The sequence below is a fragment of the Microtus oregoni genome, unplaced genomic scaffold (assembly GCF_018167655.1).
Source record: "Microtus oregoni isolate MIOR12 unplaced genomic scaffold, Mior012 000020F_ref0000438, whole genome shotgun sequence".
Taxonomy (NCBI): Eukaryota; Metazoa; Chordata; class Mammalia; order Rodentia; family Cricetidae; genus Microtus; species Microtus oregoni.
In genome coordinates, this window is record NW_024543079.1 from 17,816,375 (window position 1) to 17,843,454 (window position 27,080).

General features: G+C 45.0%; 1 protein-coding gene across 1 annotated transcript in view; it reads left to right on the forward strand.

The window, feature by feature from the left end:
• The first annotated feature begins 19,157 nt into the window (after nt 1-19,157).
• Nucleotides 19,158-27,080, forward strand: part of Psmf1 (proteasome inhibitor subunit 1) — a 28,842-nt gene continuing 20,919 nt past the window's right edge. Inside the window, exon 1 of the mRNA XM_041670172.1 lies at nt 19,158-19,448. Within this exon, the coding sequence (XP_041526106.1) occupies nt 19,320-19,448 (129 nt within the window). The 5' untranslated portion in view covers nt 19,158-19,319. The remainder of the gene's footprint in view (nt 19,449-27,080) is intronic.

Sequence of the window (27,080 nt, forward strand, 5' to 3'; positions counted from 1 at the left end):
GATATGCAAGATAGTCGTCAGTATTGCTATAGGATAGAGTCATTTCAGGTTCCCTATCCTCAGCTGCCCAAGGAACTAACTGGGGACCTTGGTAATGTGCTGGCTTTGTGGGAGCCTAGCCAGTTTGGATGTTCACCTTCCTAGAAATGGACGGAGAGGGGAGGACCTAGGACTTACCACAGGGCAGGGAACCCTGACTGCTCTTTGGACTGGAGAGGGAGAGGGAGAGGAGTGGGGGGAGGGGGAGAAGGGTGGGAGGAGGGGGAGAAGGGTGGGAGGAGGGGGAGGGAAATGGGAGGCTGGGAGGAGGTGGAAACTTGTTTTTTTTTTTCTCCTTTTCTCAATAAAAAAATGGAAAAAAAAAAGCAGGAAGACGGGCATGAGAAGATACCAGTGACATTTCCCCACTACTAGAAAGCAACAGCTGACACCCGAGTCTCCAGCAGACTGCTTATATTTCACAGCTCCAGTGAATTCACAGAGACATAGCAGCAAGAGAGGCAGCAAGGGAGTCAGTCCCGGAAATGCAGACTCCAGCAAAGGCCATGGGATTAGCATAGCAGGTTTTCTGATGATGACTCAGGACAAGGTACACCAGTCCTTTGAACAAAATCCAGAAATGGAGCGACAGAGCAGTAGAAAATGACTATTCAGAGAGCAGCCAAGCCTGCCACACCTTAGGGAAAGAAGGAGGCAACCCCAGATCAGTGCCCCCTGATTTTTGAAAAGCCTACGGAGGACTGAAGACTTGGAGCTATTAGAATAACTGATTTCAACCCAGATTTCTGCGTCATCCTGCTATTTTAGGGATTTCTACTGGAGTGAGAGGGAAGGAGGAAAGGGTGTGGGTCCAGGGTCTCAGTCTTCAACACAAACACCTTCCTTTTGTCTGAACATTAAACTGAGTGTACACATAAAATTCTGCTGAATTTTATATGTATGTATTTATCTGTATATATGTGTTTTACATGTATATGTTTATTTAATATATATATACATATATGAAAATTATCTAGACGTCTACCTAATAGGGATTTTAAAGTGGTGGTTTCTGAAACTTAAGTCTATACTTAAAATATTTTTAAGGGGCTGAGTATAGTGACACACTCCTTTAATCCCAGCACCGGGGAAGCAGAGGCAGGTGGATTTCTATGAGTTCCAGCCCAGCTTGGTCTACACAGCATATTCATGCTGGCTTCTACACATAAGACTCTGTCTCAAAAGAAAATTCTTTTTCTCTTGCCAGGTATGGTGGCACACACCTTCAATTCTAACACAGGAAGCAGAGGCAGGCCAGCAGGTTCAAGGTTAGTCAGGGTTTCATAGTAATTCCCTATTTAAAAACAAAGCAAAACACCACCTACATAATCTATATTACAGACTACCCTAGTAACTTGCAGTAGTCATGAGTGGACTCAGGATAATAATAGTACAGTCGCCAGAAGCTATATATCTGTCAACAGCCCTCCCTGGTCAGAGCAAACATGTGTGATAGTTCTAATGTCACAGTTCACTCATTTATCATAATTTTCACGTGAACTAATTCACTCTATGTACATATACATGTTAATAAATGGGTTCCTGTTCAGGTAAACGCGCATAAGCATATGAGTATGTATGTGTGCATGTATGTGCTGCGGAAGCTAAGGCGACAGCCTCAGTTCTATCCTTTAGGGCCATCTATTTTATATTTTGAGGGAGACTCTCTCACTGCTCTGGAGATCACCAACTGGGCTAGATTGACTGGCCAGTGAGCCCAGGATTGCACCTGCCTCTGACTCCCCAGTACTGGGATCCCAAGTAAGTTACCACCATGCCTGAGTTTTTTGCATGGGTCCCAGGGCTTGAACTCAGCGTCTCATGCTTGCATGCAAGCACTGTACTGACTGCACTTCCCCAGTTCCCTGGTATTAAGTTTAACACCCATTGCACATTTACATTAACAGTCTGGCCCCACGGGCATTCAGTTCATGACTCCCGGATGTACGTGGGTGTTAACAGCTCTCTGTGGGTCATGGGTCGTTTTTAATTTTTCTTTTTCCTGGTCTGTCTTTTCTAATTTTGATAAAATAAACAGACATGGCTTTTGTAATAAGGGGGAAAGACGCCGTTTTAATTAAAAAGTAATAACCATGTGGCCTGTGACCTTGTGGGCTCCCACAGTCCCCACTGAGCCTGGCTCTTCTGGGCCTCTGCTCTTCCTGCCTCCCCAGCGTGCCTCAAATGTGCAGCCAAGTGAGTAGCGGGGTCCCTGCCCTGCCTCATCCTGTCGTATGAGTGGAGCCAGGGCTAGACACTTCTGAGGAGCAGGGCCCTCCTGGAAGGGCTCCGAAGCCCAGCTGGGGTCTGAGGGTTTCCAAACGCCGAGATCAAATGTGGGGATGCTGTGCCTGGCAGCGCCAATGGCTGCGCTCTGTCCGGAGCTGTTGATAGATAAATGGCTTCACACTAATGCGCTGTTATCACAGTGCATCCACCCTCGGCTACTGCAACTCAGCAGCACATCTGGCTTAAATCTTTCCTTATTATGACCTAAAAAAAAAAAAAAAGTAAGAACTGAAGTCCCAGTCACCCCTTGATACCTTGTGTCCCTCCCTCCTTCTTCTCCCTTCCCTTCCTTTCTTGCCTCTGCCCCCACCCTGCCTTTTCTCTAGCACTCCAGAAACTTCAAGCAACTTTGAGGGAGGACTTTAGAAACTACCCAGAGTCCTCTTGTCCCCACTTTACAGATGGTGGCACCGAGGTCCAGGAAGAGCCAGCCCTGGCTTGTCATATCCATTCTTACTGAGCAGCTAGGTAACGTGGAGTAAGCAGCCAGACCCCTTAGGTTCCTGATCTAAGGACAGAAAGGTGCTGCCAGGCTGTATTAGTCGCTTTTCTATTGTGTGATAAACACCACAATAGGGCGCACAACTTACAGAAGGAAGAGTTTACCTGGGCCTTACGGTTGTAGGGGATAAGAGTACATCACCATCATGGTGGGGAGGGGATGAGGATGGGGGGAGCAGCAGGTGGACAGGATGATGCTGGAGCAACAGCTGAGAGCTCACATCCCAGCTCACAAACAGGAAGCAGAATGTACACTAGGGATGGTGGCAGAATTTTGAAGCCTCAGAGTCTGCCCCCATGCCATCCAACAGGCCACACCTGATCCTTCCCAAACAATTCCATCAACTGGGGACCAAGCAGTCAAACATGGGGGGCATTCTCATCCAAACCACACCATGTGTGTCTTGGATTAGCATCTTCCTAAAAGTCCCTGTGTTGAAGGCTTGGTCCCCAGAATGGTACTCCTGCTGCCAGTGTGGGGTGGGCTAGTGAGGGGTCTTTAGATCCCTGGGGTGTGCACCGCTCTCTTAGTCTTTCTTCTGCTTCCTGGCTCAAAGCCTATGCAGTTTGCTTTGACATGGCTGCCCCCATGATGTCCCATTGCTTGATCAGGGGCCCCAAGCAACAGGACCATAATGCTAGGCTGCAATCCCCAAAACCATGAGCAGGAGGGCATCTTTCTTTTTATAAATTCATTAGCCCCAGATACTTCATTTCAGTAGCAGAAGTTGACTAACCCAGGTTCCCTACAACCAGCATCACAGCCCTCAAGACGGCCAGGAAAAACTAGGCGGAGAGAGACCAGGGAGGCAGACGTTAGGATCTGGAGTTATTGCACAAGGGTTCCTAGCTCACTGGAAGATCTGTTAAATCTTCCCAGAATCAAATCCTCTTACTTCTAATCATGGTTTATTATGCATTTGGGAAGAAGCTCTGGGGACACAATAGTGGCTTTTAACAGCCTTTGTGCTGCACTGGATGCTTTATGAATACCTCATGAGGCTTTCCTCGGGGGACATCCCATGGCTCTGGCCCCTCCAACATCCTGGGTCTCCTCTGTAACTGAAGTTTTCACCTGACCAGCTTCATACTAGGGTCTCTCGGGGCCTCTTTCAGAGACACACATTGGCTAGCCATGCAGTGATGCTCTGAAGCTATGGAGGGAGACACAGTGATCCTCCCAGCCTTGCATCTTTCATGCCTGTGAAACCATCGCCATGTGGACAATGCTGTCCAGTTCTGCTGTCAGCCTGGCCACCCCTGAACCACAGTGCAGCGGTCCCTGTGTGTCGACCCTAGGGAAACACCCTCCCAGGCACTCTCTTTCCAGGATCAGGGACCCTTTAGGCATTCTGAGCTTAGACTCCTTTCAAACTATTTTGGTTTTTCACATGTTGGAGCCTTTGATGGGCAGAGTCTTGCCCTGGGCTCCTTTCTAACTGCCCCAGTGCAGAACACTCTAACAGTTATTATGCACCTTGGCTGGTTTTTTTCTTTTTTTTGGAACAACTGCACTTTTAAAATGTGTTTCTGCCCTGCTTTCTGCTCTTCTTCATCACTGTAGGCCTGGATATGTGCAGTAATAGTAGCCATGCCTCAGCCTGAACCTTCTATTATCTTGAAATTACCCCCACCTATTAGCCTGTTGCTTCTCACTTCATTCAGGCCCATTTAAGCTCTCAAGCCGTAGATCAAATGCAGTCAAGTTCTTTGTCAGAATATAATTTGAATAGACTCCAGCCCTGTTTGTGATAGAGTCCTTCCTGTTCCGCGTCTGAAACCTCGTGAACTGCACCACCCACTAGCTTTCCAAACTCCCACCAGAATGACCTTTTAAACTCTTCTTACAACATTCAAAAGTTTTTTTTTTCTTTCCCTATCTGAGAATTTCAGATTCTTCTACATTCCTCTTGCAAACCAGATCTAAAGGCCTAAGAACCACATGGTCAGTGTTACCATAGCAACAGCCTCACTTCTCAGTACCAATTTTCTGTATTAATTACGTTTCCTATTGTAATAAAACACTCTGACTTAAAAGAGACTTAAGGGAGAACGGGCTTATTCTGGCCCACAGTTCTGAGAATCGTTCAGTCATTGTGGGGAATACATCTGTCTTTGTTGTTGTTGTTGTTTTGAGACAGGATTTCTCTATGTGACAGTCTTGGCTGACTTGGAACCCACTTTGAAGACCAATCTGGCCTCGAACTCAGAGATCTGCCTGTCTCTGCCTCCCAAGAGCTGGGATTAAAGGTGTGCACCACTATCATTTTTTTTTTTGATTTTTCGAGACAGGGTTTCTCCGTAGTTTTTTTGGTTCCTGTCCTGGAACTAGCTCTTGTAGACCAGGCTGGCCTCAACTCACAGAGATCCGCCTGCCTCTGCCCCCCGAGTGCTGGGATTAAAGGCATGCGTCACCACCGCCCGGCTGACATCATTATTCTTTTTCCTCACTTTTTAATATATCCATCCCAGTATGTGTGAAGTGACACCTGACTGTGGTTCTGATTAATATTACCCTACTTATTAATGATGTTAAGCATTTTCAAGTGTATATTAGACACTTCTGTATTTTCTTTTAAATATTATGTACTAAAATTCTATTCCCGTTTTGAATTGGTTTACCTATTTTTTGTCATTGGTGTTGAGCTGTAAAAGTTCTGTATATATTCTAGGCATTATACCGTTATCAAATACAATGGTAAAATATTTTCTCTTTGTGTGTTTTCTTTTTATTTACTTTGTGGTATACTTTGAATTTAAAATGTTTACAGTTTTTCTTCAATTGGTTGGATGTATTTGGTGTTGTATTTATTGCATAGTGATAAGATATACTCCCCAGCATTATTTTGAGAGTTTTATTATGTTAGTTTTCAGAGTGAAGATTTGCATCCTGTGTGTGTATGTGTGCATATGTATGTGAGCATACATGCATCTGTGTATGTATGTGTGTGTGCATGCATGTGTGTGTTGAGCTAAAGAGAGACCCACCTTCAATCCTTTCCACCTGATTTTTCCAGCACTATTTACCTAAAAGACTGTCCTTTCTCCACTGAATTATGTTGATGTCTTCATCAAAATTCAATTGCTCATAAAAGTACAAACTGTCTATTGTATTTCAATGATTTCTGTCCTTAAGCCAGCGACATACAGTCTCTGAAAACTTTGTAACAGATTTTGAAATACAGAATTAAGAATCTTCCAATGCTATCTCTTAAAGATTATGTTAGCCATTCTAGGTCTTGTACATTTTCATATAAATTTTAGAATTGGCTTATCAGTATGTAAAATTTTTCAGCTGGGATTTCGACAGACGTTGTATTGAAACTGTAGTCTGAGAATACAAATACCTTCACATGTACTCAGAATTCCTTTAGATGCTATTTTGTATTTTTCAGTGTGCATGTCCTATTCCTTAACTTTATTCCTAGGCATTTCATTCTAATTGTGTTCTTTTTAAATTTTTGGATTGCTCATTATTGGTACAAAGAAATATAATTGATTTTCGGGGCTGGAGAGATGGCTCAGTGGTTGGGAGAACTGGTTGTTTTCCTAGAGAACCTGAGTTCAATTCCCAGCATCCACGTGGGAGCTCACAACTGTTTATAACTCCAAGATATGACACCCTCATATAGACATACATCCACACCAATGCACATAAAATAAAAATAAATAAATAAATATAATTATTTTCATACTGATTTTGTATATTATACCTTGCCGAAATCTTACTTCTTTCATTTGTAAAGAGATTAATTTTTTCATATATATGAGTGTTCTGTCTGCATATCTGTTTGTGTACCATGTGCATATCTGGTGCCCATGGAGACCAGAAGAAGGCTTCAAATCCCCTAGAACTGGAGTTACAGATCACTATAAGTCACATGTAGGTTCTGAAAACTGAATGAGCAACAAGTGCTCTTAACCACTGAGCCAACTCTCCAGTCTCTAAACTCCTCTCTCTCTCTCTCTCTCTCTCTCTCTCTCTCCCTCTTTCTCTCTTCTCTATGTGTGTATTTATCTTTATCTCTCTGTCTGTCTGTCTCTATGTCTCTTTCTCCTGTAGGGTGTCTGTGTGTGTGTGATCCTTGGAATTTTCTACAAGATCATGACGATGTTATCTACAAATAGAAATACTTTTATTTATTCCTTTCCAATCTGGGTGCTTTTTATTTCTTTTATGCTGCTATTGTTGTACAAGTTGTTTCTTTATAGATTATATGCTGCCAGCAGAGACTTACAATCAGTTCTTTACATAATAATCTAGGAGATTATTATACATACATATGTATATATATATACATACACACACACACACTGTGTACCTTTATCTTTGAAATGGAGTTAAGATAGTCTTGTGTGTGTCCTTTCATTTAATCAAAGAATTCTCTAGGTTTTTGTTTTGTTTGTCTGTTTGTTTTTGTTTTGTTTTTGCTTGGTTTTTGCCTGCTTGTTTGTACTGGGACCGGGGAATGAAACCATAGTCCTCCACATGCTACATAAGTTCTCTCCCATGGAACCACACCCCAGCCCTGTTTGATTGGTTTGGTTTGGTTTGGTTTGGCTTGTGACATGGTCTCACCATGTAGTTCAGGCTGGCCTTGAACTTGTGATCCTGATGCTTCAGCACCTCATGTGTTGGGATTATAGCCACAAACTTAACACACCACACACGTGAAATAGGTATTTGTTTGTTTGTTTTGGTGTTCGGCATTGAACCAGGGTGATGGACCAACCTGGACAAGCCGTCTATTACTGAGTTACGACTCCAGCTCTTTGATGCTAACCACATATTCTCTCCATGCTTTTGTTCCTCTAGAAATGTCTTCATTTTTCTTGCTTTCTAAATATACCATGTTTTTTACATTTTATTTATTTATTTTGTATCCATGTATAAGAGGCAGTATGTGCATGCCATGGCACCCATGTGGAGGACAGATAGTGAGGGTGATTTTTCTCGTCATGTGAGTCCCAGAGAAGGAGCTCAGGTCATCAGCCTTGGTGACAAGTGCCTTTACCTGTTGAGCCATCTTTCTGGCCCTGGATACATAATTCTTGATTGACAATCTTTGTCTTTCAGTGCTTTGGGAATGTCACCGCTGACTTCTAGCCTGCTTGATTTCAGGAGGGAACTCAGCTGTTGAGCTTGTTAGAGCCGTACTACTAGATGGACCACATCTTACTTTTTATTTTCAACAATTTCACTGTGATGTGTCCAGATGGGGAGCTCAGAATGTGCTATTTAGACCCATTTATTTTTATTTTTCTCCAAATATTCTTTCTCTCCTAGGAAGGCCATGGTGTGTGTGATTATGTCCCGCAGATCTTCACAGTTCTGTTCATTTTGTCGTTGTTGTTTTCTCTCTGATGCTCAGACATGGAGATCTCATTTGGCCTACTCAAGCTCCCCAATTTCCCCTTTTGCCAGTTTCAGTTTGCTGTTGCCCCCTTTTAGTGAACTTTTTATTAAATTACATTTTTCAAGTCCCAAATTTTCACCTACTTCTTTTTAAAGCACCTTGCAACCCTTTATTATTATTGCCTCTTTAATGAGACATCATTCCACTTTACCTTGGCTCTTCATAAGTAATTTCTTTGGTTCTCTGACTGTATTTTAAATATATTACTTTAAGTATTTGTCTGGGAAAGTCTGACACCTATGCTTCCCCAGAGACACTTTCTGTTGATTGCTTCCCCCACTGTGAGTCTTCTGCATTTGTTGTTTCTTCGTATGCTTGCTCATTTTTTTTTTTTGTTGAAACCTGGAGTTTTTATATAACATAGTGTAGATACCCTAGGTGCTAGCTGGGTTCCCCTCCCCTGCATGTGTTGCTTGCCGCAGTGACTTCTTGGGACATCTTTGGGAAGGGTTACATCCTTCTGTGAGTATGGTACTGAGATTTCCACTCAGCTACTTTAGTGGTCAACCAATGACTGGGCAGAAATTTCCTAAAATACTCGAAACTTGTAAATCATCCTGTCTATGAAGAGAGGTTCTTTGTGGATGCAGATTTGCTCTCAAAACTCAGCCAGGGACTTGGTTACCTGTTGGGCTATCATTTCAATGCTTGTTTAGAGAGGAAATGAGCCCTTTGCTGGGCCTGTGCATGACTGTGGTACTGCACAGCCCTGCAAGCATATAGTCTTTTTTTTTTTTGGTTTTTTGAGACAGGGTTTCTCTGTGGTTTTGGAGCCTGTCCTGGAACTAGCTCTTGTAGACCAGGCTGGTCTCGAACTCACAGAGATCCGCCTGAAGCATATAGTCTTGTAGATTCCCAGTAACTGATCCGAGCTTTCTGAAGCCCCTATGAAGCTTCTCATTCTCTAGTTATTCAATTTAAGTTTTTTGGTTAGTCTATTGTTCTCCCCAAATTTTATCTTCCACCAAAGTCGTTCAAAAGCTGCACAATTGCTTGCAAATGCTTTAGCAAACATTGCCCAGAGAAAAAGACATGAAAAAAGCCTCTGTGCTGGGTAAGTTGGAAGTCAGGTAAAACAAAAACAAGCTTGCAAAGTGGGGTCTTCCAGAGACTCACCAGGAAAAAATGCCTAATTACAATTCTTAGGCCCTGAAGGAACTTTTGCCCCCATTCGCCCCTTCTGGTGGCTGTCGGGATGATGTTTCATCATGGATGTGGTGTCGTTATCCAGAGCTATCACAACACTGGAAATGAGTGAAGGTCCACCAAGGCCACTGCCTCAGCTCACACTTAGCCTTCTTTCCTCGTGTATGAGTGTTCATATGTGTGTGTGTATGTATGTAGGTGTATGTGTGTGCGCCTGTGGAGGCCAGAGGTCAACATCAGCTATCTTTTTCCATCACTCTTACTTTTTGGGACAGGGTCTCTCGCTGAACCTAGAGCTCATCTATAGACTGGCTGGTCCCAAAAGCCAAGGGATCTTTCTGACTCTGCCTTCCAATTTCTGGAGTTAGAGGCATCTGCCCTGTGCCCAACTTCTCACACAGGCGCTGGAGAGTCAAACTTAGGTCTTCAGTCTTACAAAATGAGCATTTTTTTTTAAACCAACTGAGCCATCTCCCTAACCCCTTCACCTTCTTCTAGAAGTTCATCCCACCTGGGCAAATTCTGCTCTTTTCAGCTTGTCTGGGTCTTGGTTTCCTCCTCTGTAGAATGGGGCTACTAACTAATTTCCCTCCAGAGTTGCAAACCAAGACCCAGACAAGCTGAGAAGAGCAGAATTTGCCCAGGATAAGAAGCTGGAATCTCCAAGCCTGAAAGCCTGTCCCTAATGCTTGATGCCCAGCCCCCTATTCCTGTAAATTATAGATAACTATAGCTGTATAAGCTTTGTCTTGTCTGGTAGAATCTTTTTATTTCCCTGTGTGGAAAAACAGACGTGGCTTTTATAATTCAGTCCCTTTAACAAGTTGTAACATCTGTGTGGGTACCTCCGCGGTTTAACAGTGAGCTAAAATCTTACGATGTGGTTGTTTTCATAGCTCTGCAAGAGTTATGATCTTAGTTCCTTTTCCTGACAACTGTCTTTTAACAGGGCCGTAGAAACCAATGGCTGATTCTTACTAAAGTGGCCAAGGAAAGCGGCCCCTCTATGCCTCCGGTTCCCCTTCACTGACGGGATTCCGGGAAGGGCGTACTTCCAGGATCAGAACATCAGAATTCCCTGAGGACTGCCTCTCCTGAAGTCAAATGAAGTGCAGAGCTGAAGGTCGTGGTGTGGACACAGTTTCGTGGGTTCTTGGGCCGAGGGCTCCCTGGAAAACTGAAAAAAAAAAAAAAAAAAAAACAAAGTAGTGTAATAATGTATGCCCCGCCCCCTCCCTGGGCATTTGGATGGATACTGGTGCCCTCTAGTGGCCTCCCTCACCTCTGCATGGGCCATTCTAAATCCCTGCAGGTGGAGGGGCTTTTCTTGTTTTTATTATTCCTCTGTTCCAGGTTGGTCTCTCTTCCCGATTCCTAGCCCTTCCTGGCCCCAACTGACGCCTTTAAAATAGCACTTTTTAAAGTGCTCCTTCTCCTTTTTCCTGCGTTGACCTCAGAATTCAGGCATGGGTTCCCGCAGGACGGGAGAGGCACTGGTAGAGGGACGGGCTTGCAGTGTGTGGTAGTTATTAACGCTGCTCTTTTTTGCCATGAGATAGCAACCCAACAGAAAGCCGCTTGAGGAGGTGAGTTTACTTTGTTTCGCTGTTTCCCTGAGACGGCATGGTGGTGGGGCTGGCTTCTGTCTCTGGCCACAGGAGAGGATAGCACAATTAGCTCACAACACGGTGGATAAGGAGGCAGAGAAACTGGGCTAGCTTTGGGATGGGCCTCCCAGAAGCCTCTCCTTCCAAAGATTCCAAAGGCTCTCCCACAAAGCACCACTAGTTGAGGACTAATTTAAACAGATGAGCCTCAGGGTGAGGTGGGAAAGGGGAGACTTTTATATCTAAGCCATAATAGCGTTCTTTTTTTTAAAAAAAATCTTTTTATTATTTTATATTTTATATATATGGGAGGTACGTGTGTGGGTGATGAAAACCAGAGTGAAGATACCCCGGGAACTGGAGTGACGGATGGGTGTGAGCCACCTGATGTGGGTGCTGGGAATTGAACTCAGGTCCTCTGGAAGAGCAGTTTGTGCTCTTAACCACAGAGCCATCTCTCCAGCCTAATAACAGAATTCTTTAATTGTTTATGGTCTCTTAAATAAGCTAAGGCATTGGAGGCTGGGTTCATTTGACTCCTAGTTCGTGCTGATGTTGTAACTGTCAACTCGACACGCTCTAGAATCACCTGGAAGAGTCTTAATGGGGAATTAACTGGGTAAGTTAGCCTGTGGGCGTGTCCATGGCACTTGACTTGATTGTTAATTGATAAAAGAAGACCCAGAGCACGCTCAGTGGCACCTTCCTCTGGTTTTGAACCCTGGGATATACAAGAGCAGAGAAAGCCAGCTGAGTACTAAACAAGCAAAAGTCCCCATGCTTATTGTCTCTCTCCTCTTAGCTGGACATGACGCTTTAGGTGTCCATCTTGACTTCCCTACAATAATGCCAATCCTGGAAGCCGTTCCTATCCAGGAGTGAGGTGCTGCCACAAACACAGTCCTCCATCTGCATTAAAGACTGGCATGGTTGGTGCAAATGCCTTTGCTGTCCCACTCCTGGTTTCGGCTATATAAGCAAGGGTTAGGCTCTCTTCTCCAGCCAGCTGGGAGACACCCGCCTGTGCTGCAACTTTAGGCCCGTTTAAAGGAGCCTCTTGAATACTTTGCTTTTGTTTTGTTTTTGTTTTTATGAGACAGGGTTTCTTTGTAGCTTTAGAGCCTGCCCTGGAACTAGCTCCTGTAGACCAGGCTGGCCTCAAACTCACAGAGATCCACCTGCCTCTGCCTCCTGAGTGCTGGGATTAAAGGCATGTGCCACCACTGCCCGGCTATTGTTGATTTTTTTTTTTAAGACAGGTATCTTAGTTACTTTTCTATTGCTGTGAAGAAACACAGGCTACTTAATGGCCAAAGTCTCTTTTAAAAAGAAAACGTTTAATTAAGCTCTTGCTTACAGTTTCAGACGGTGAGTTCATGACCGTCATGGTAGGGACCACAGCGGCAGACAGGCAGGCCGGCATGACACTGGAGAAGGAACTAGAGTTAACATGTTGAACCAACAACTGTGTGTGTGTGTGTGTGTGGAGAGAGAGAGAGAGAGAGAGAGAGAGAGAGAGAGAGAGAGAGAGGCTCTGAAAATAGATGGCTTGGGATTTTGAAACTTCCAAGCCTGTCCATCCCCAGTGACACTCCTCTTCCAATAAGGCCATGCCTTCTAATCCTTCCCAACTGGGAATCAAGCATTCAAATCTATGAGCCTATGGGGGGCATTCTAATTCAAACTTCCACACAGGGTCTCCCTGTGTAGACCAGGCTGGACTCAGAGTCACTGAGACAGCCCCCCACCCCCGCTGCTTTCCATGTGCTGGGATTGAAGGTACGCCACCACACTCCTGCCTACTTTTAATCTTTAGCATTAATAGAGCAGGATGAATTGATAACATGAAGGGGTGGGCACAGATGCAGAAATGGCAAGAGATGTGCTGGAGAGCTCCAGAGAGTGGCCGGTGGTGGGGAGCAGGGGGAAGTGACATTGGCCATGAAACACGACTGTAAAATTCTGCCCTCCGTGGCATGGTCATCATACCTCAAAATCAGAGCAGCTCTAATACCCACATGACTCTTACTGCGGCAGGAGAGCACAAGAGGAATTATGGAAGCAGGAGAGGGGACCACAACCCCTCCTGCATGCCAGAGTCTCATGAAAGCCTCTCGCTAGCTGGGACACCAGAATTCCAGCACAGGTGAACATTGTTATTAAGGTGGCCACAGAGAAATCACAGTCCTTTCATATGTAGATTAAAGTAACAAAGGTCCAGGCTTGTAGCCAGAATGTATATGTCCTTGATCTGGGATGGCTAACTTTGCTTACAATAAAGGTAGCCCGTCTCCTGCCTCCTGGAAATCTCATCAAGGGCAATCCTCTCAGGCATCCATCAGGAGCCACCCTTAAAGATACTGTCTTATTAAGGTTTCTTTTGCTGTGATGGAACAGCACAGCCAATAGCAGCTGGTTGCGGAAAAGGTCTGCTTCCATTGTGCGTCCACATCACAGTGCACCATGAAAGGAAGCCCAGGCAGGAACCTGGAGACAAGGACTGACACAGAAACCGTGAAACAGTGCTGCTTACTTCATGGCTTTCTCCTCACGGCTTGCTCAGCCTGCTTTCTTATAACACCCAGGACCACCAGCCCGGAGTCATCACTGCCCACAGCAAGCTGGGCCCTCCCACATCAATCATCAATTGAAATGCCCTGCAGGCTTGCCCGTAGGCCAATCTGTGGAAACACCTTCTCCACTGAGGTGTTCTCTTCCCAAGTGACTCCACCAGAATCCAATATATACTTCTTTTAGAGAGGTGGGGCGAGCTCTTCAACTCATCTTGGAGAAGCCTACATCCATGCTCTTGCGTGTGCCTTACTGTCTTCTGAGAATCCCTTTAACCCTAGGGCTTAAGCATATGCTAAAATATCTTTATTAAATCCTAACCCTGACTTGTAAACTGTCTAGTCCTGAAATTCTTTTCTGTTTGGGCCCACGATGAGATCCCTAGAGGTCTAGAGGAACTGCTCAGGCTGCGGAGGGTGACAGTGGGGAGCCGTGGTCCTGTGGCCATACCTCATGCCTCTGACACCCCATTGGCATTCTGAACTGGAAGGGGGTTAGCAATCACTTGAGATTCCAGCACTCCCCCACACGTACCTCCTCTCTCTCTCTCTCTCTCTCTCTCTCTCTCTCTCTCCTCTCTCTTTCCACATACTCTACCCCCCTACTCCAGCTGGACATGGCCTCAGAAGGTGTTGCAGCATGCAGGAGGTAGAAGGCTAACTGAAGAAAGGCTTCATCTATGCAGTTTTTGGGAAGTCATCACCCATGCTAACACGGGACTTTTCAGTAAAACATCTGGTTCTATCCTGTAAGTAACCTTAACAGACCCGCTGATTCCCCCAACATGGGTTTGGGTGGAATCATGTCTTTCGTATGTTGCTGGTACTATACCAGGGATGAATAGAAAGAGACTCCTCGGGAAGCATTACACTATCCAGCTGTTTCATAAGCACATTCTTTATTAAATCCCTTCCTGCTGGATGTGAAGCAACAAGGACGCTCATTCAGTGCTGGGGGTGAGGGGATGGAGTGGCATAACCATTTCATAAATCCATTTGGCAGTGTCTGATAAACATGGGCCAGTATAACACAAAGCAATCTCACTCCAAGGAGTTCTCTCAAGACTAAAGGAAGCATATGCCCACACCAAGATTGGTACATGAATGTTCAAGCAGCGCGATCCATTTGGCCTATGGAAACAGTCCAGATGTCTATTAATAAAGAAATGGATACATTGGGCTACATCAGTACAACAATGTTATTAATCAGAAATAAAAACAAAAATGAGATTAGCACCTCCATCAGCATGGGCAAATCTCAGACATGCTGATGAAGACAGGCACAAAGAACTATGTATTTCATTCAGCCATAGCATAGGGGCTTCAAGCAAAAACTTAAAAATATTTGTCAAAAGATGCTATCAACAGATATTGGGGACGTAGCTAGGTTGGTAAAGTGCCGCTGCACAAACTCGAGGACCCAGGTTTGATCCTTGGTGTCTGCATAAGAAATCAGGCACGGTGGTGTGTAGTTATAATCACAGCATGAGAAAGAGAGACAGGCAGATGCCTGGGAGTCGCTGGCCAGTCAGCCTACTGATTCAGCAAGGCCCAGCTCCCATTGAGAGGCCCTGTCTCAAAAAACAAGGCAAATAATAGCTCTTAAGATAAACATTAGAAGCTATCCTCTGACCCCCAACACACACACACACACACACATGCACGCACGCACGCACACACACACACACACAGAGAGAGAGAGAGAGAGAGAGAGAGAGAGAGAGAGAGAGATACATAATAAAAAAGCAACCTAAAGAAGGGGAGGGAATATTTGTAAATCACACAGCTGATAGGGAAATAACACTCAAAACATATGGGGAAAATCCTGAAAAGTAATTCAAAAACAAGCCAGGGCATTTCTCCAAATAAGGGCCACACCAGAGGCTGTTCAGCCAGAGGGAAATAAAAATCAAAACCACAACAAATGCCATAATGAAACCAACACTGTGTCTCCTAAGAAAAGAATATCACCTCATTCCCATTAGGGTGGCTCCTGTTGGCAAAAATGTTGGCCAGATGTGAGCAGAGTGGAACCTTTATGTGCTGCATATGGGAATAAGAAGTAGTATAGACGCTGGGTAAACAGTGTGTGGGGGCCTCAGAAGCTTAAAAATGGGGCATAGGGATGTAGCTTCCTTGGTAGAACATTTGTCTAGAATGCAGCAAGCCCTGGACCCCAGCATCACATCAGCTGGGGGCGGTGGCACACACCTGTAATTTCAGCACTCAGGAGGTGAAGGCAGGAGGAGCAGAAGTTCAAGGTCATTCATAATGACTTTGGGGCCAGCCTGGGATACACAAAACCCTGTTTCAAAGTAATTAAAAATAGAAATGTGATACGATTCAGCAATTCCATTTCTAGGCTTGAACCCCTCAGGGATGAAAAGCAGACTTGAAGTCATATAAGTGTGTCCACCCTGGTTCGTAGCTGTGTTGTCCATAAGAGTCAAATTTATAGAGATAGAAAGTAGAACAGTGGCTGCCACCCACAGAGAGAAGGGGATGTGGGAAGTGACTGTTTAATGAGCACAGGGTTTCAGTCTGGCAAAATGAAAAGCTTGGAGTTGAAGGGTGGTGAGTCTTACACAATCCGACCGCCCTTAGTGTCACTAAATTGTGTGATTACAAATGATTAAGATGGCAAATGAGTTCTGTTCTGTGTGTTTGGAAACAATACAAAGTCTTTGAAAGACTAATAGTATTACATTAAAATTATATTTCAAAAGAAAGTTGTCTGCTCTTGGTGTCAATTATATTGTAACCCCAGTGGCAATGGGGATGGGAAGTCTTGGCTTCTGGTCAGCCATTTGGTGGAAGGACAATATCTATGACATAGATGCCTCTGGAGAAGGTGGGTGGCTGAGCTGAAGCTGAGGGAGAAGGATGCTGCTCGGATTCCTCATTGCTCCCATTGCCTGCCCTGTAGCTCATCTCTTAATAGTTTCCAAGGGAGCACAAAGCTTGGAATGTACACATTGCTCTCACTTGGCAACCAGGAACTGGTGGCTGCAGTCACCACCAAGTCCTTCCTGTCACCTTATGCCCTTATCTGGCATGGGTCCTTTTCCACCAAGATAAACAGGGCATACCTGATGAGGAGGCATCTCCCACCTGCTCCCTGTCACACAGGCAGACTGGGGCTCTTGCTGATGTAGGTAAGTCCACAGGAAGATCTGGATGGACCAGGGAGGTGCAGAGAACTTCTAGTCTAGAGAATCTTCTCACTTGTTCTCCATGGGTGGAAGATGCAGGGGACGGGGTAAGTAGAACACAGTCAGGCCCTTACAGGTTGGTGCGGGGAAACAGCTCAGCTCCATTCTTTCAATGCACTAATGCGTTTCCCAAATTGACTGCTAAGACACAGACTTTCTAAGGCACAGATCACCATTAGCTGGGGATAGGAGGACCACAATAGACGCCGTGCCCTGACCATCTCAGCAGTCACCTGTAAGCACCAAAGCCACTTCCTTGGAATTCTGTAACTCTCACCTGAGGGTTCTCCGTAATGCTAGAAGTAGCTCTTACTGGAGTGAAACATTCCCAATACCCCAGTCTTGAGTTGGGACATCTCTGAGATCTTTCATACTCTCCCCTCACTGGTCCCCAGCAAGTGTGAGCCCCAACTGCCCACAGAGGCTTGCTCAGGCACCTCCTTTAGCCCACCCCTCCTGAGAGGTACTGGAATTCGCTCCCAAATAAGCCATTCAGAACGTCTTTCCCCAACAGGATCTCCTGAAGCCCAGGATGGCCTTGAACTCTTTACCCTATGCCCCTTCCTCCCAAATACTGGAATTACAGACACAGGCCCCCATACCTTCAGCATCGACTTTGGGAGAAGTCCTGCTAAGATAGCCCCTGGTGTATAAAAGAAAGGGGAGGTGTGTGGCTGCAACTCACAATGACTTGCAGTGCGGAACCAAAGGATAGGAGAGAACTGACTGCTCGTGAAGTAAGAGGCTGCATTAAAAACAAAAACAAAAACAAAAAACAAACCAAGACAACAGGGAAGAAAAAAACTTAAACGCATTAATAAAGCTGACCAAAAGTCTAGCCTGCCCTTTATTATCATCATGAGGCAGCAATTCTAACCTACCTCAGTGATAAAATTCTCCCCTTACTGGTGCCGATAGCTTTCTCTGCTGCATGCTACCCCCTTGGCATGCCGCCAACTTCTGGAGCAAGAGTGTAGTTAAGATGAGCAGGAGATGAGAGGGGCGGTGCTGATTCTCCGGTCTCACAGGAGGAGCTTCACTTCACATCGCTGCCTTTGCACATTCTGGTCCCTTTCACAAGGAATTTTTTCTTTATTCTCCCATGAGAGCTCTGTGCAGTCGGTCATCGCCTTCTCCAAGAAACCCATCCTGACCCTCACATGCATGGACCACATGATTCCTGGGGCCTTGTGTAGGCCTCTGAGCACTTCCAAAATGGCAGTTTCACACTGGATTGCTTTTGTCTGTTTTGTTTTTTAAAAACCACTAGACAGCTCCATTAGGACCAGACAATGGCTTGTTCACCTAGGCACAAGAGCTGAGGAAGTCAAGCTCTTATAGGCAGGAGAGCAGGGGGTGAAAGGACACTTGGAGGTGACATCAGAAAGGCGTAGGGTTTGTGGAGTAAGAGGGTGGCAGACCTAGAGTGGACTTTTCTTCTCCTTTGTGGTGGGAGTTCCGGGTGGTTTGGACTTAAGGAACGTGATCTTCCCTGTGTGTTAACAGAATTTCTTTGGTTGCAGGCTGAAAACAGCGTAGCAGAAAAGGCTGGTGCCAGGTACCCAAGTGAAAAACAGCAATGGCTTGGGTCATGGTACCAACCAAGATGGGGAAAGTGACTTTATTTGACTACCAAAAGCTACTGAACTTGAAGAAACTTGGAGAAATAATAGGTGGTAAAAATCTTGACGGAGACAGACTAACAAGTGACTGACATTTGACTATTGGCTCACGGGCTCTTACAATGCTCTGATCTGGTTTGTCACTTGCAAAGGGAAGGTGGGTAATAGAATAGACCCCATGAATTTGTTAAAAGGGGGTGTAAAGGTTTTGGCACAGGATTTGGCATGCGATCTGCATGTACAAAAGCTATCCTAGATAGAAGCCAACTTACCAGCTCCCAGGAGCATCTAAGCCACTTACTGGCTGACTGTGACACGGCTTCCAAATCTACAAAGTGCTAGAGTGCTGTCGTTAATACCAACTGCATACGAGATAATCTGGGGAGTTCAATAAATGCATCCAAGTTTAGCATATAGAATAAGGTGCTACGAGGCAAGCACTACAGGCACGCTAATAAATTGCTATATATATATAAAAAAAAAAACACCTAAACCAGATGGTCTCAGTTCTTCCCCAGCCTAGTACACACTCCACTTCGCAGATGAGACGGCTGCTGTAGTTGGCAGCAAGGTGGCCTCTCTCCAGGCATGAACTGCCTAACACTTAGCGGTTGGCCAGCTGTAGGCGGAAGCAGAATCTGGCTTTGAGAAACCGAGTCCCCGCCCGCGTGCTCCCTGGCGGAACCTTCCAGCGAGGCGCCGACAGTTCCAGCCCGGAGCGTATACAAAGCTAGGAGCTGTTTCCGGCGCAGGTTTCTGTGTTTCTGCGCAGGTGCGTACGGAGCACGGAGCCAAAAGCGAAGGGAGTTTCTACCCCAGGCGTCGCCACTGCGCGCAGTCCGGCTCCTCCGAGGCGGAGCGGCTTGCGGCACTGCCAGCTCCTTTCCTTTCTTCCCCACAGAAGCCGCGAGCGTCCATGGCGGGCTTGGAGGTTCTCTTCGCTTCGGCCGCGCCGGCCATCAGCTGCCCGCAGGACGCGCTCGTCTGCTTCCTGCACTGGGAAGTGGTGACAAACGGCTACTATGGCTTGGGCACCGGCGACCAGGTACGCTGCGGAGCCGGCCTGGGTGGAGGGGAGTCCGAAATCAGAGGCCCAGAGGCCTCGCCTGACCCTGCCAAGCCAGGGCCCCGGGCTTCTGTCGCCGCACTTTAGCGCGCCTGGAGCTGGTGCCAACAGCTGGCACAGTGTGTGTGTAAACCCGAGAACGGAAAGGCGTCCCGGCACAGCCCAGCAGTCGCTCAGGCCATGTTGTGTGGATCTGACACCGAGACAAGCTAATAGCTTCCTCAAAGTCCCCATCCATCTAATTTCCACAAAGCATCATTATCATACAGTCATGGCGTGGAATACTCAATGCTACACACCTCACTCAAGACACACACCGCCCCCCCCCACCCCAAATCTGGTTCCAAGCACAGGTGTAGTGGTGAACTTTGGCCTACTCACCCATATTCTAGAACCCCCACTCAGCAGGATGGACCAACCACCATCTACTCACTACTCTTCTTCCCGTTCTTCCCTTAGCTGTCTCCACCAGAATCCCATCTACTCTCCTATCTCCAGATTCTGCCACTTAACTGATGGGGCCTTGTTGACATCCGCATACAGGCCCAGTATACATGACGGATTCTCTGTCCTAGCCGCCTCCTTTTCTCTGCCCCTCCCTCATGACCGCTATGTCTACCTGTATGGCAGGTTTTTGGGTGAACTGGTCCTAGTCCCTTTACTGCTCCCTCAATACTCATCTGCTCCGTCAGAGGAAGTATCCTCCCGGCCACAGTCCCACGTACACATCCTTGGGGACTCAGGGACTCCAGGCCCCTCTGTCTCTATCTTGACAATCAAAATTCAGACCAGTTCTGGGAAGAAGGTCCTCTCACCCCCTGGATCTTACAGAGAGACTTCATCTTCGTCTCATTTCTAACTGCATCAGTTCCCAAGCCCCTACTTATTTTTAACTTCTTTGATATATATGTTAGTACTCTTTCTCTCCTAACACAACTTTATGAACTCCTCCTTTGACACACTTTGACCTTGCTGAACACTTAACCCCTGCTGGAGTTCCATCCTTGTCTGAACTAAGACCACTCTTCTTTACCACCCATCAGAAGGAAGCAATACACAAAGATTTTTATTGATTTCTTTACTCTCTCTGTTCCTTACCAAACCTCAAGTAGTACCCAGAACTAGAAGATGCAGGATCCAGACATCTCCCAGAAGGACAAGGAGCCTGGAGGCTAGGGGTTTTGGAAAGCATTGCCTGCTGGCCCTTTGTCTACCTGCATGCCCTTAGAGGAGACAGGGTTGTGGTGTGTTTGTTTCCTGCTGTCCCATCTCCGAGTCCTTGCGGGGCTCAGGTTGCACTTGTCCACTTGTTGCAGATGGGTGTACTTGTGTTCAGAGTAGAAGTCAAAAGGATTTGGGAGGCATCTTTGCTGTTAATTTATCTAGTAGAGAATTTTATTTTCCAGCGGGGGCCAGCAAACTAATAATGCTTGCCTGACTCGGAAGGCATTTATATTGTCTCTCTAGCCGCCTCCTGCCACCCACCCTCCCTGGAGTGATAACAGGGAAACAAAGTCCTCAAGAGTACACACTGGACTGTGTGACACCATCTGGGCGGCTAAACGGAAAGCTATCTTATCCACTTTCTCTTGGGCTTTGTGTCTAGCACTGTAGAGCTGTGCATGTAATATTTGATTTGAAGACCAACAGATCCCTTGACTTGGAACAAAAATCTGACATTGGTTTGGCTTCCCTTTTGAGGTCAGGGCAAACAGCTCAGTAGCTGTGTGGATGACTTAAGTGGCGGGGGCATGGAGATGGCCATAGACATAGAATTTGGCTTTCTGTTGTGGGAGTCTGAAGATTATGAAGAAAGAGAAAATGACCTGTTTGTGTGGTTTTGGTGGTTGGTTGGTTGCACTCTAGTCTGTTGGCACTGGGGGAGCTCAGCAGCCATTAAAGGATGTTTCTAAAGTTCCCCTTAGCTTCTCAGGACCAGTCTTCTGGGGAAGCTCTCCAGCCTGCCCTGCACTGCTCAGTACTGCCCTGTACTTCACTGCCCTGCCCTTGAACAGGTCTCAGCTCCTCTCAGGCCGTTGAGTTCTCAAGTGAGAGAGTTAAATTATACAAACACGCATTGGTCACTTGCCAACCATCGCCTTCTGGGACACTTGATATTTATATCAAGGTGCCGAGGGCGGCCACATGAAGTGTTGGGCCTGTGCCACTGCTGTTTTCTGAGGAACACCAGTCTTATCACAGTGAGGCGTCAGCTTTACCTGACCCCAGCAGTTCTCTCTGGCTCTGGAATGAAGGTGTTGAGGTGGGGAGCAGAACAGGTGTCTGTATGCTGAGAGCACATGCTGGTGGCACACACATAGGAGGCAGGAGAAAGCCAAAGGCCTTGACAGAACATAGATAAGGTATGTCACCCTGGCTTCCAAAGTAACTCTTAAATCTACAGCACTGTGGGAGTCATCCAGTTTAGGCAAGAGAGTGGTTTCTCAGGGCCGTGGTTAGTTTCGCTTTCGTTTCCCCATGCTCTCCCCTTTGAGGCTTGTATGATTGTCACCTAGCCAAGTTTGACTGGGCCTCCTCTGCCAATGGATTTCCAAGCACCAGGGGTGGCTTCCCTTGTCCTTGTGTGTAAAATCCTTCACGTCTGGACCTTTTCTTTATCAGTGTTCTCCATCTCTAGCCTCCTTCCCTTCCACATGTTCTCATGAACACAGCTTCTGGTCATGTATATGTAAATGTGTGGTTTTTAAGGTTTTTTTTCATAAATGATATTGGACCTTAAACCATTTTCCAATTCCTTCCACTCCCTCTGTAAATCCTCACTTCAGATAGCGCCCCCCCCCCCACATAGCCCTCCTTGTAAACCCCAATCCAGTTAATGCTTCCTGCTGGAATATTGCTGATCTTGTTGATTTGATCTTATGTAGGTAACTATGTCAGTATGAGCTCATAAGTGCAGTGGCCATGTGTCCCGGAAGACAGTGATCCCTGGAGTTCCCCCTTGTCCTCTGGCTTCTACATTGTCTTTGCCAACACACATACACACACATACAGAGTTTTCTCTAGAATGCTATGATTAGATCTAGTGTGTCCTTTCTAATAGCCATGTTATATCTGCTGTCAGTGCATTTTGCATTTTACCTCTGCTTTGGCTGCTCAAGCCCAGGCTGAGGTGAAGATCCCAGTTGCTTATCAGGTCCCATGTGTCTCCACAGGTTTCTTCTAGGAGGACATTTGAGTGTTGGCTTATAGGCTAACCTAATAGTACTAAATACAGCTAGATAGTATCCCAAAGGGCCTGTGTAAGTTTAAATCCCCATAAGTAGTGTCTGAAAGTCACTCGTGCCCAGTCAAACTCATAGTCATAGGCTGATGGATGGGTATAACCTAGATCTCCTTATTTCAGCCATGCTTCTCCAATAGCTAGTAAATTTGAGTAAAAGAAACTTTTATACTGTTAGCTGCTTTTTCTGTTGTTTGCTTTCCAAGTACCCCCTTATGTGCTGGTTATTAATAATTGCCATTTGTGGATCCTTTTGGCTGCAGTATCTATGACTGAAGAAAAGTTTTATGTTATGGTTGTCTCACAAGTGGCATTGTGTTTCTATAGGGGTCCAGCTTAAGCCCTTTTCTTCCCATCTGGAAATAATTGTGCTTATTTTGACTATAACTTGGGAACTAGTCTCATACTTCAATGTATAAAAGGGAATGTCCTAGTTGGTTGGGTTTTTGTTTTGTTAACTTAACACAAGCTAGAGTTATATGGGAAGGGGAATCTCAGTTGAGAAAATGCCTCCATAATATAGGTAAATCTGTAGGTAGGCCATTTTCTTAACTAGTGATTGACATAGGAGAGGCAGCCCAGCTCACTTTTTAGTTGGTTCTAGGGTACATAAGAAAGCAACCTGAGCAAGCCAGTAGGCAGTGTTCCTCCATAGCTTCTGCTTCGGTTCCTGCCCTGTCTTCCTTCTATGATAGACTGTGATGTAGAAAACTAAATAAAATAATAAAGTAAATAAAAATAAACCCCGGTTGCTTTTTTTTTAAATTTATTTATTTATTAAGGATTTCTGCCTCCTCCCCGCCACCGCCTCCCATTTCCCTCCCCCTCCCCTGATCAAGTCCCTCTCCCTCATCAGCTCAAAGAGCAAACAGGGTTCCCTGACCTGTGGGAAGTCCAAGGACCGCCCACCTCCATCCAGGTCTAGTAAGGTGAGCATCCAAACTGCTTAGGCTCCCCCAAAGCCAGTACGTGCAGTAGGATCAAAAACCCATTGCCATTGTTCTTGAGTTCTCAGTAGTCCTCATTGTCCGCTATGTTCAGCAAGTCCGGTTTTATCCCATGCTTTTTCAGACCCAGGCCAGCTGACCTTGGTGAATTCCCGATAGAACATCCCCATTGTCTCAGTGTGTGGGTGTACCCCTCGCGGAACTCGTGCTCCCTCTCCTTCTGCTCCTAATTTGGACCTTGAGATTTCTGTCCGGTGCTCCAATGTGGGTCTCTGTCTCTGTCTCCTTTCATCGCCTGATGAAGGTTAATATTCAGAAGGATGCCTATATGTTTGTCTTTGAATTCACCTTCTTATTTAGCTTCTCTAGGATCGCGAATTATAAGCTCAATGTCCTTTATTTATGGCTAGAAACCAAATATGAGTGAGTACATCCCATGTTCCTCTTTTTGGGTCTGGCTTACCTCACTCAGGATAGTGTTTTTCTATTTCCATCCATTTGTACGCAAAATTCAAGAAGTCCTTGTTCTTTACTGCTGAGTAATACTCTAATATGTATATATTCCATACTTTCTTCATCCATTCTTCCATTGAAGGGCATCTAGGTTGTTTCCAGGTTCTGGCTATTACAAACAATGCTGCTATGAACATAGTTGAGCATATACTTTTGTTGTATGATAGGGCCTCTCTTGGGTATATATTCCCAAGAGTGGTATTGCTGGGTCCAGGGGTAGGTTGATCCCGAATTTCCTGAGAAACCACCACACTGCTTTCCAGAGTGGTTGCACAAGTTTGCATTCCCACCAGCAATGAATGAGTGTACCCCTTTCTCCACAACCTCTCCAGCAAAGGCTATCATTGGTGTTTTTTATTTTAGCCATTCTGACAGGTGTAAGATGGTATCTTAAAGTTGTCTTGATTTGCATTTCCCTGATCGCTAAGGAAGTTGAGCATGACCTTAAGTGTCTTTTGGCCATTTGTTGAGAATTCTCTGTTCAGCTCAGTGCCCCATTTTATAATTGAGTTGATTAGCCTTTTGCGGTCTAGTTTCTTGAGTTCTTTATATATTTTGGAGATCAGACCTTTGTCAGTTGCGGGGTTGGTGAAGATCTTCTCCCAGTCAGTGGGTTGCCTTTTTGTCTTAGTGACAGTATCCTTTGCTTTACAGAAGCTTCTCAGTCTCAGGAGGTCCCATTTATTCAATGAGGCCCTTAATGTCTGTGCTGCTGGGGTTATACGTAGGAAGTGGTCTCCAGTGCCCATGTGCTGTAGAGTACTTCCCACTTTCTCTTCTATCAGGTTCAGTGTGTTCGGACTGATATTGAGGTCTTTAATCCATTTGGACTTGAGTTTTGTGCATGGTGATAGATATGGATCTATTTTCATTCTACAGATTGACATTCAGTTTTGCCAGCACAATTTGTTGAAGATGCTCTCTTTTTCCCATTGTATACTTTTAGCTCCTTTATCGAAAATCAGGTGTTCATAGGTTTGTGGGTTAAAGTCAGGGTCTTCTATTCGATTCCATTGGTCGACTTCTCTGTTTTTATGCCAATACCAAGCTGTTTTCAATACTGTAGCTCTGTAATAGAGTTTGAAGTCAGGGATGGTAATGCCTCCAGAAGATCCTTTATTGTATAAGATTGTTTTGGCTATCCTGGGTTTTTTGTTTTTCCATATACAGTTGATTATTGTCCTTTCAAGATCTGTGAAGAATTTTGATGGGATTTTGATGGGGATTGCATTGAATCTATAGATTGCTTTTGGTAGAATTGCCATTTTTACTATGTTGATCCTCCCAATCCAAGAACATGGGAGGTCCTTCCATTTTCTGGTGTCCTCTTCAATTTCTTTCTTCAAAGACTTAAAGTTCTTGTCAAATAGATCTTTCACTTCCTTGGTCAGAATTACCCCCAAGATATTTTATGCTATTTGTGGCTATCGTGAAAGGTGATGTTTCTCTGATTTCCCTCTCTGCTTCCTTATCCTTAGTGTATAGGAAGGCAACTGATTTTTTGGAGTTGATTTTGTATCCTGCCACATTACTAAAGGTGTTTATCAGCTGTAGGAGTTCTTTGGTAGAGTTTTTGGGGGTCGCTTATGTATACTATCATATCATCTGCAAATAACGAAAGCTTAACTTCTTCCTTTCCAATACGAATCCCCTTGATCCCCTTATGCTGTCTTATTGCTATTGCTAGAACTTCAAGCACTATATTGAAGAGGTATGGAGAGAGTGGACATCCTTGTCATGTTCCTGATTTTAGTGGGATGGCTTTGAGTTTCTCTCCGTTTAATTTAATGTTAGCTGTCGGCTTGCTGTAAATAGCTTTTATTATATTTAGGTATGACCCTTGTATCCCTAATCTCTCCAAGACCTTTATCATAAAGGGGTGTTGAATTTTGTCGAATGCTTTTTCAGCATCTAATGAAATGATCATATGGGTTTTTTTTCTTTCAGTTTATTTATATGGTGGATTACATTGATAGATTTGCGTATGTTGAACCAGCCCTGCATCTCTGGGATGAAGCCTACTTAATCATAATGGATAATTTTTCTAATGTGTTCTTGGATTTGGTTTGCCAGTATTTTATTGAGAATTTTTGCGTCGATATTCATGAGTGAGATAGGCCTGTAATTCTCTTTCTTGGTTGGGTCTTTGTGTGGTTTTGGTATCAGGGTAACTGTAGCTTCATAAAAGGAATTTGGCAATGACTCTTCTGTTTCTATATTGTGAAATACTTTAAGGAGTATAGGTATTAGTTCTTCTTGGAAGTTCTGGTAGAATTCTGCATTGAAACCATCTGGTCCTGGGCATTTTTCGAAGGGAGATTTTTGATAACCGTTTCTAATTCTTTTTTTTTTTTTCTTTTTTTTTTTTTTGGATTTTTTTTTTCGAGACAGGGTTTCTCCGTAGCTTTTGGTTCCTGTCCTGGAACTAGCTCTTGTAGACCAGGCTGGTCTCGAACTCCCAGAGATCCGCCTGCCTCTGCCTCCCGAGTGCTGGGATTAAAGGCGTGCGCCACCACCGCCCGGCCCGTTTCTAATTCTTCGCGACTAACAGGTCTATTTAGATCATTCACCTGGTCTTGGTTTAGCTTTGGTATATGGTACTTATTTAAAAAAAAATGTCCATTTCTTTTGTATTTTCCAGTTTTGTGGCATACAGTCTTTTGTAGTAAGATCTAATGATTCTCTGAATTTCCTTTGTGTCTGTGGTTATGTCCCCCTTTTCATTTCTGATCTTATGTATTTGCGCATTCTCTCTCTGTTGTTTAATTAGTTTGGATAGGGGTTTGTCGATCTTGTTGATTTTCTCCAAGAACCAGCTTTTTGTTTCATTGATTCTTTGGACTGTTTTCTGTGTTTCTATTTTGTTGATTTCAGCCCTCAGTTTTATTATTTCCAGTCTTCTACTTCTCC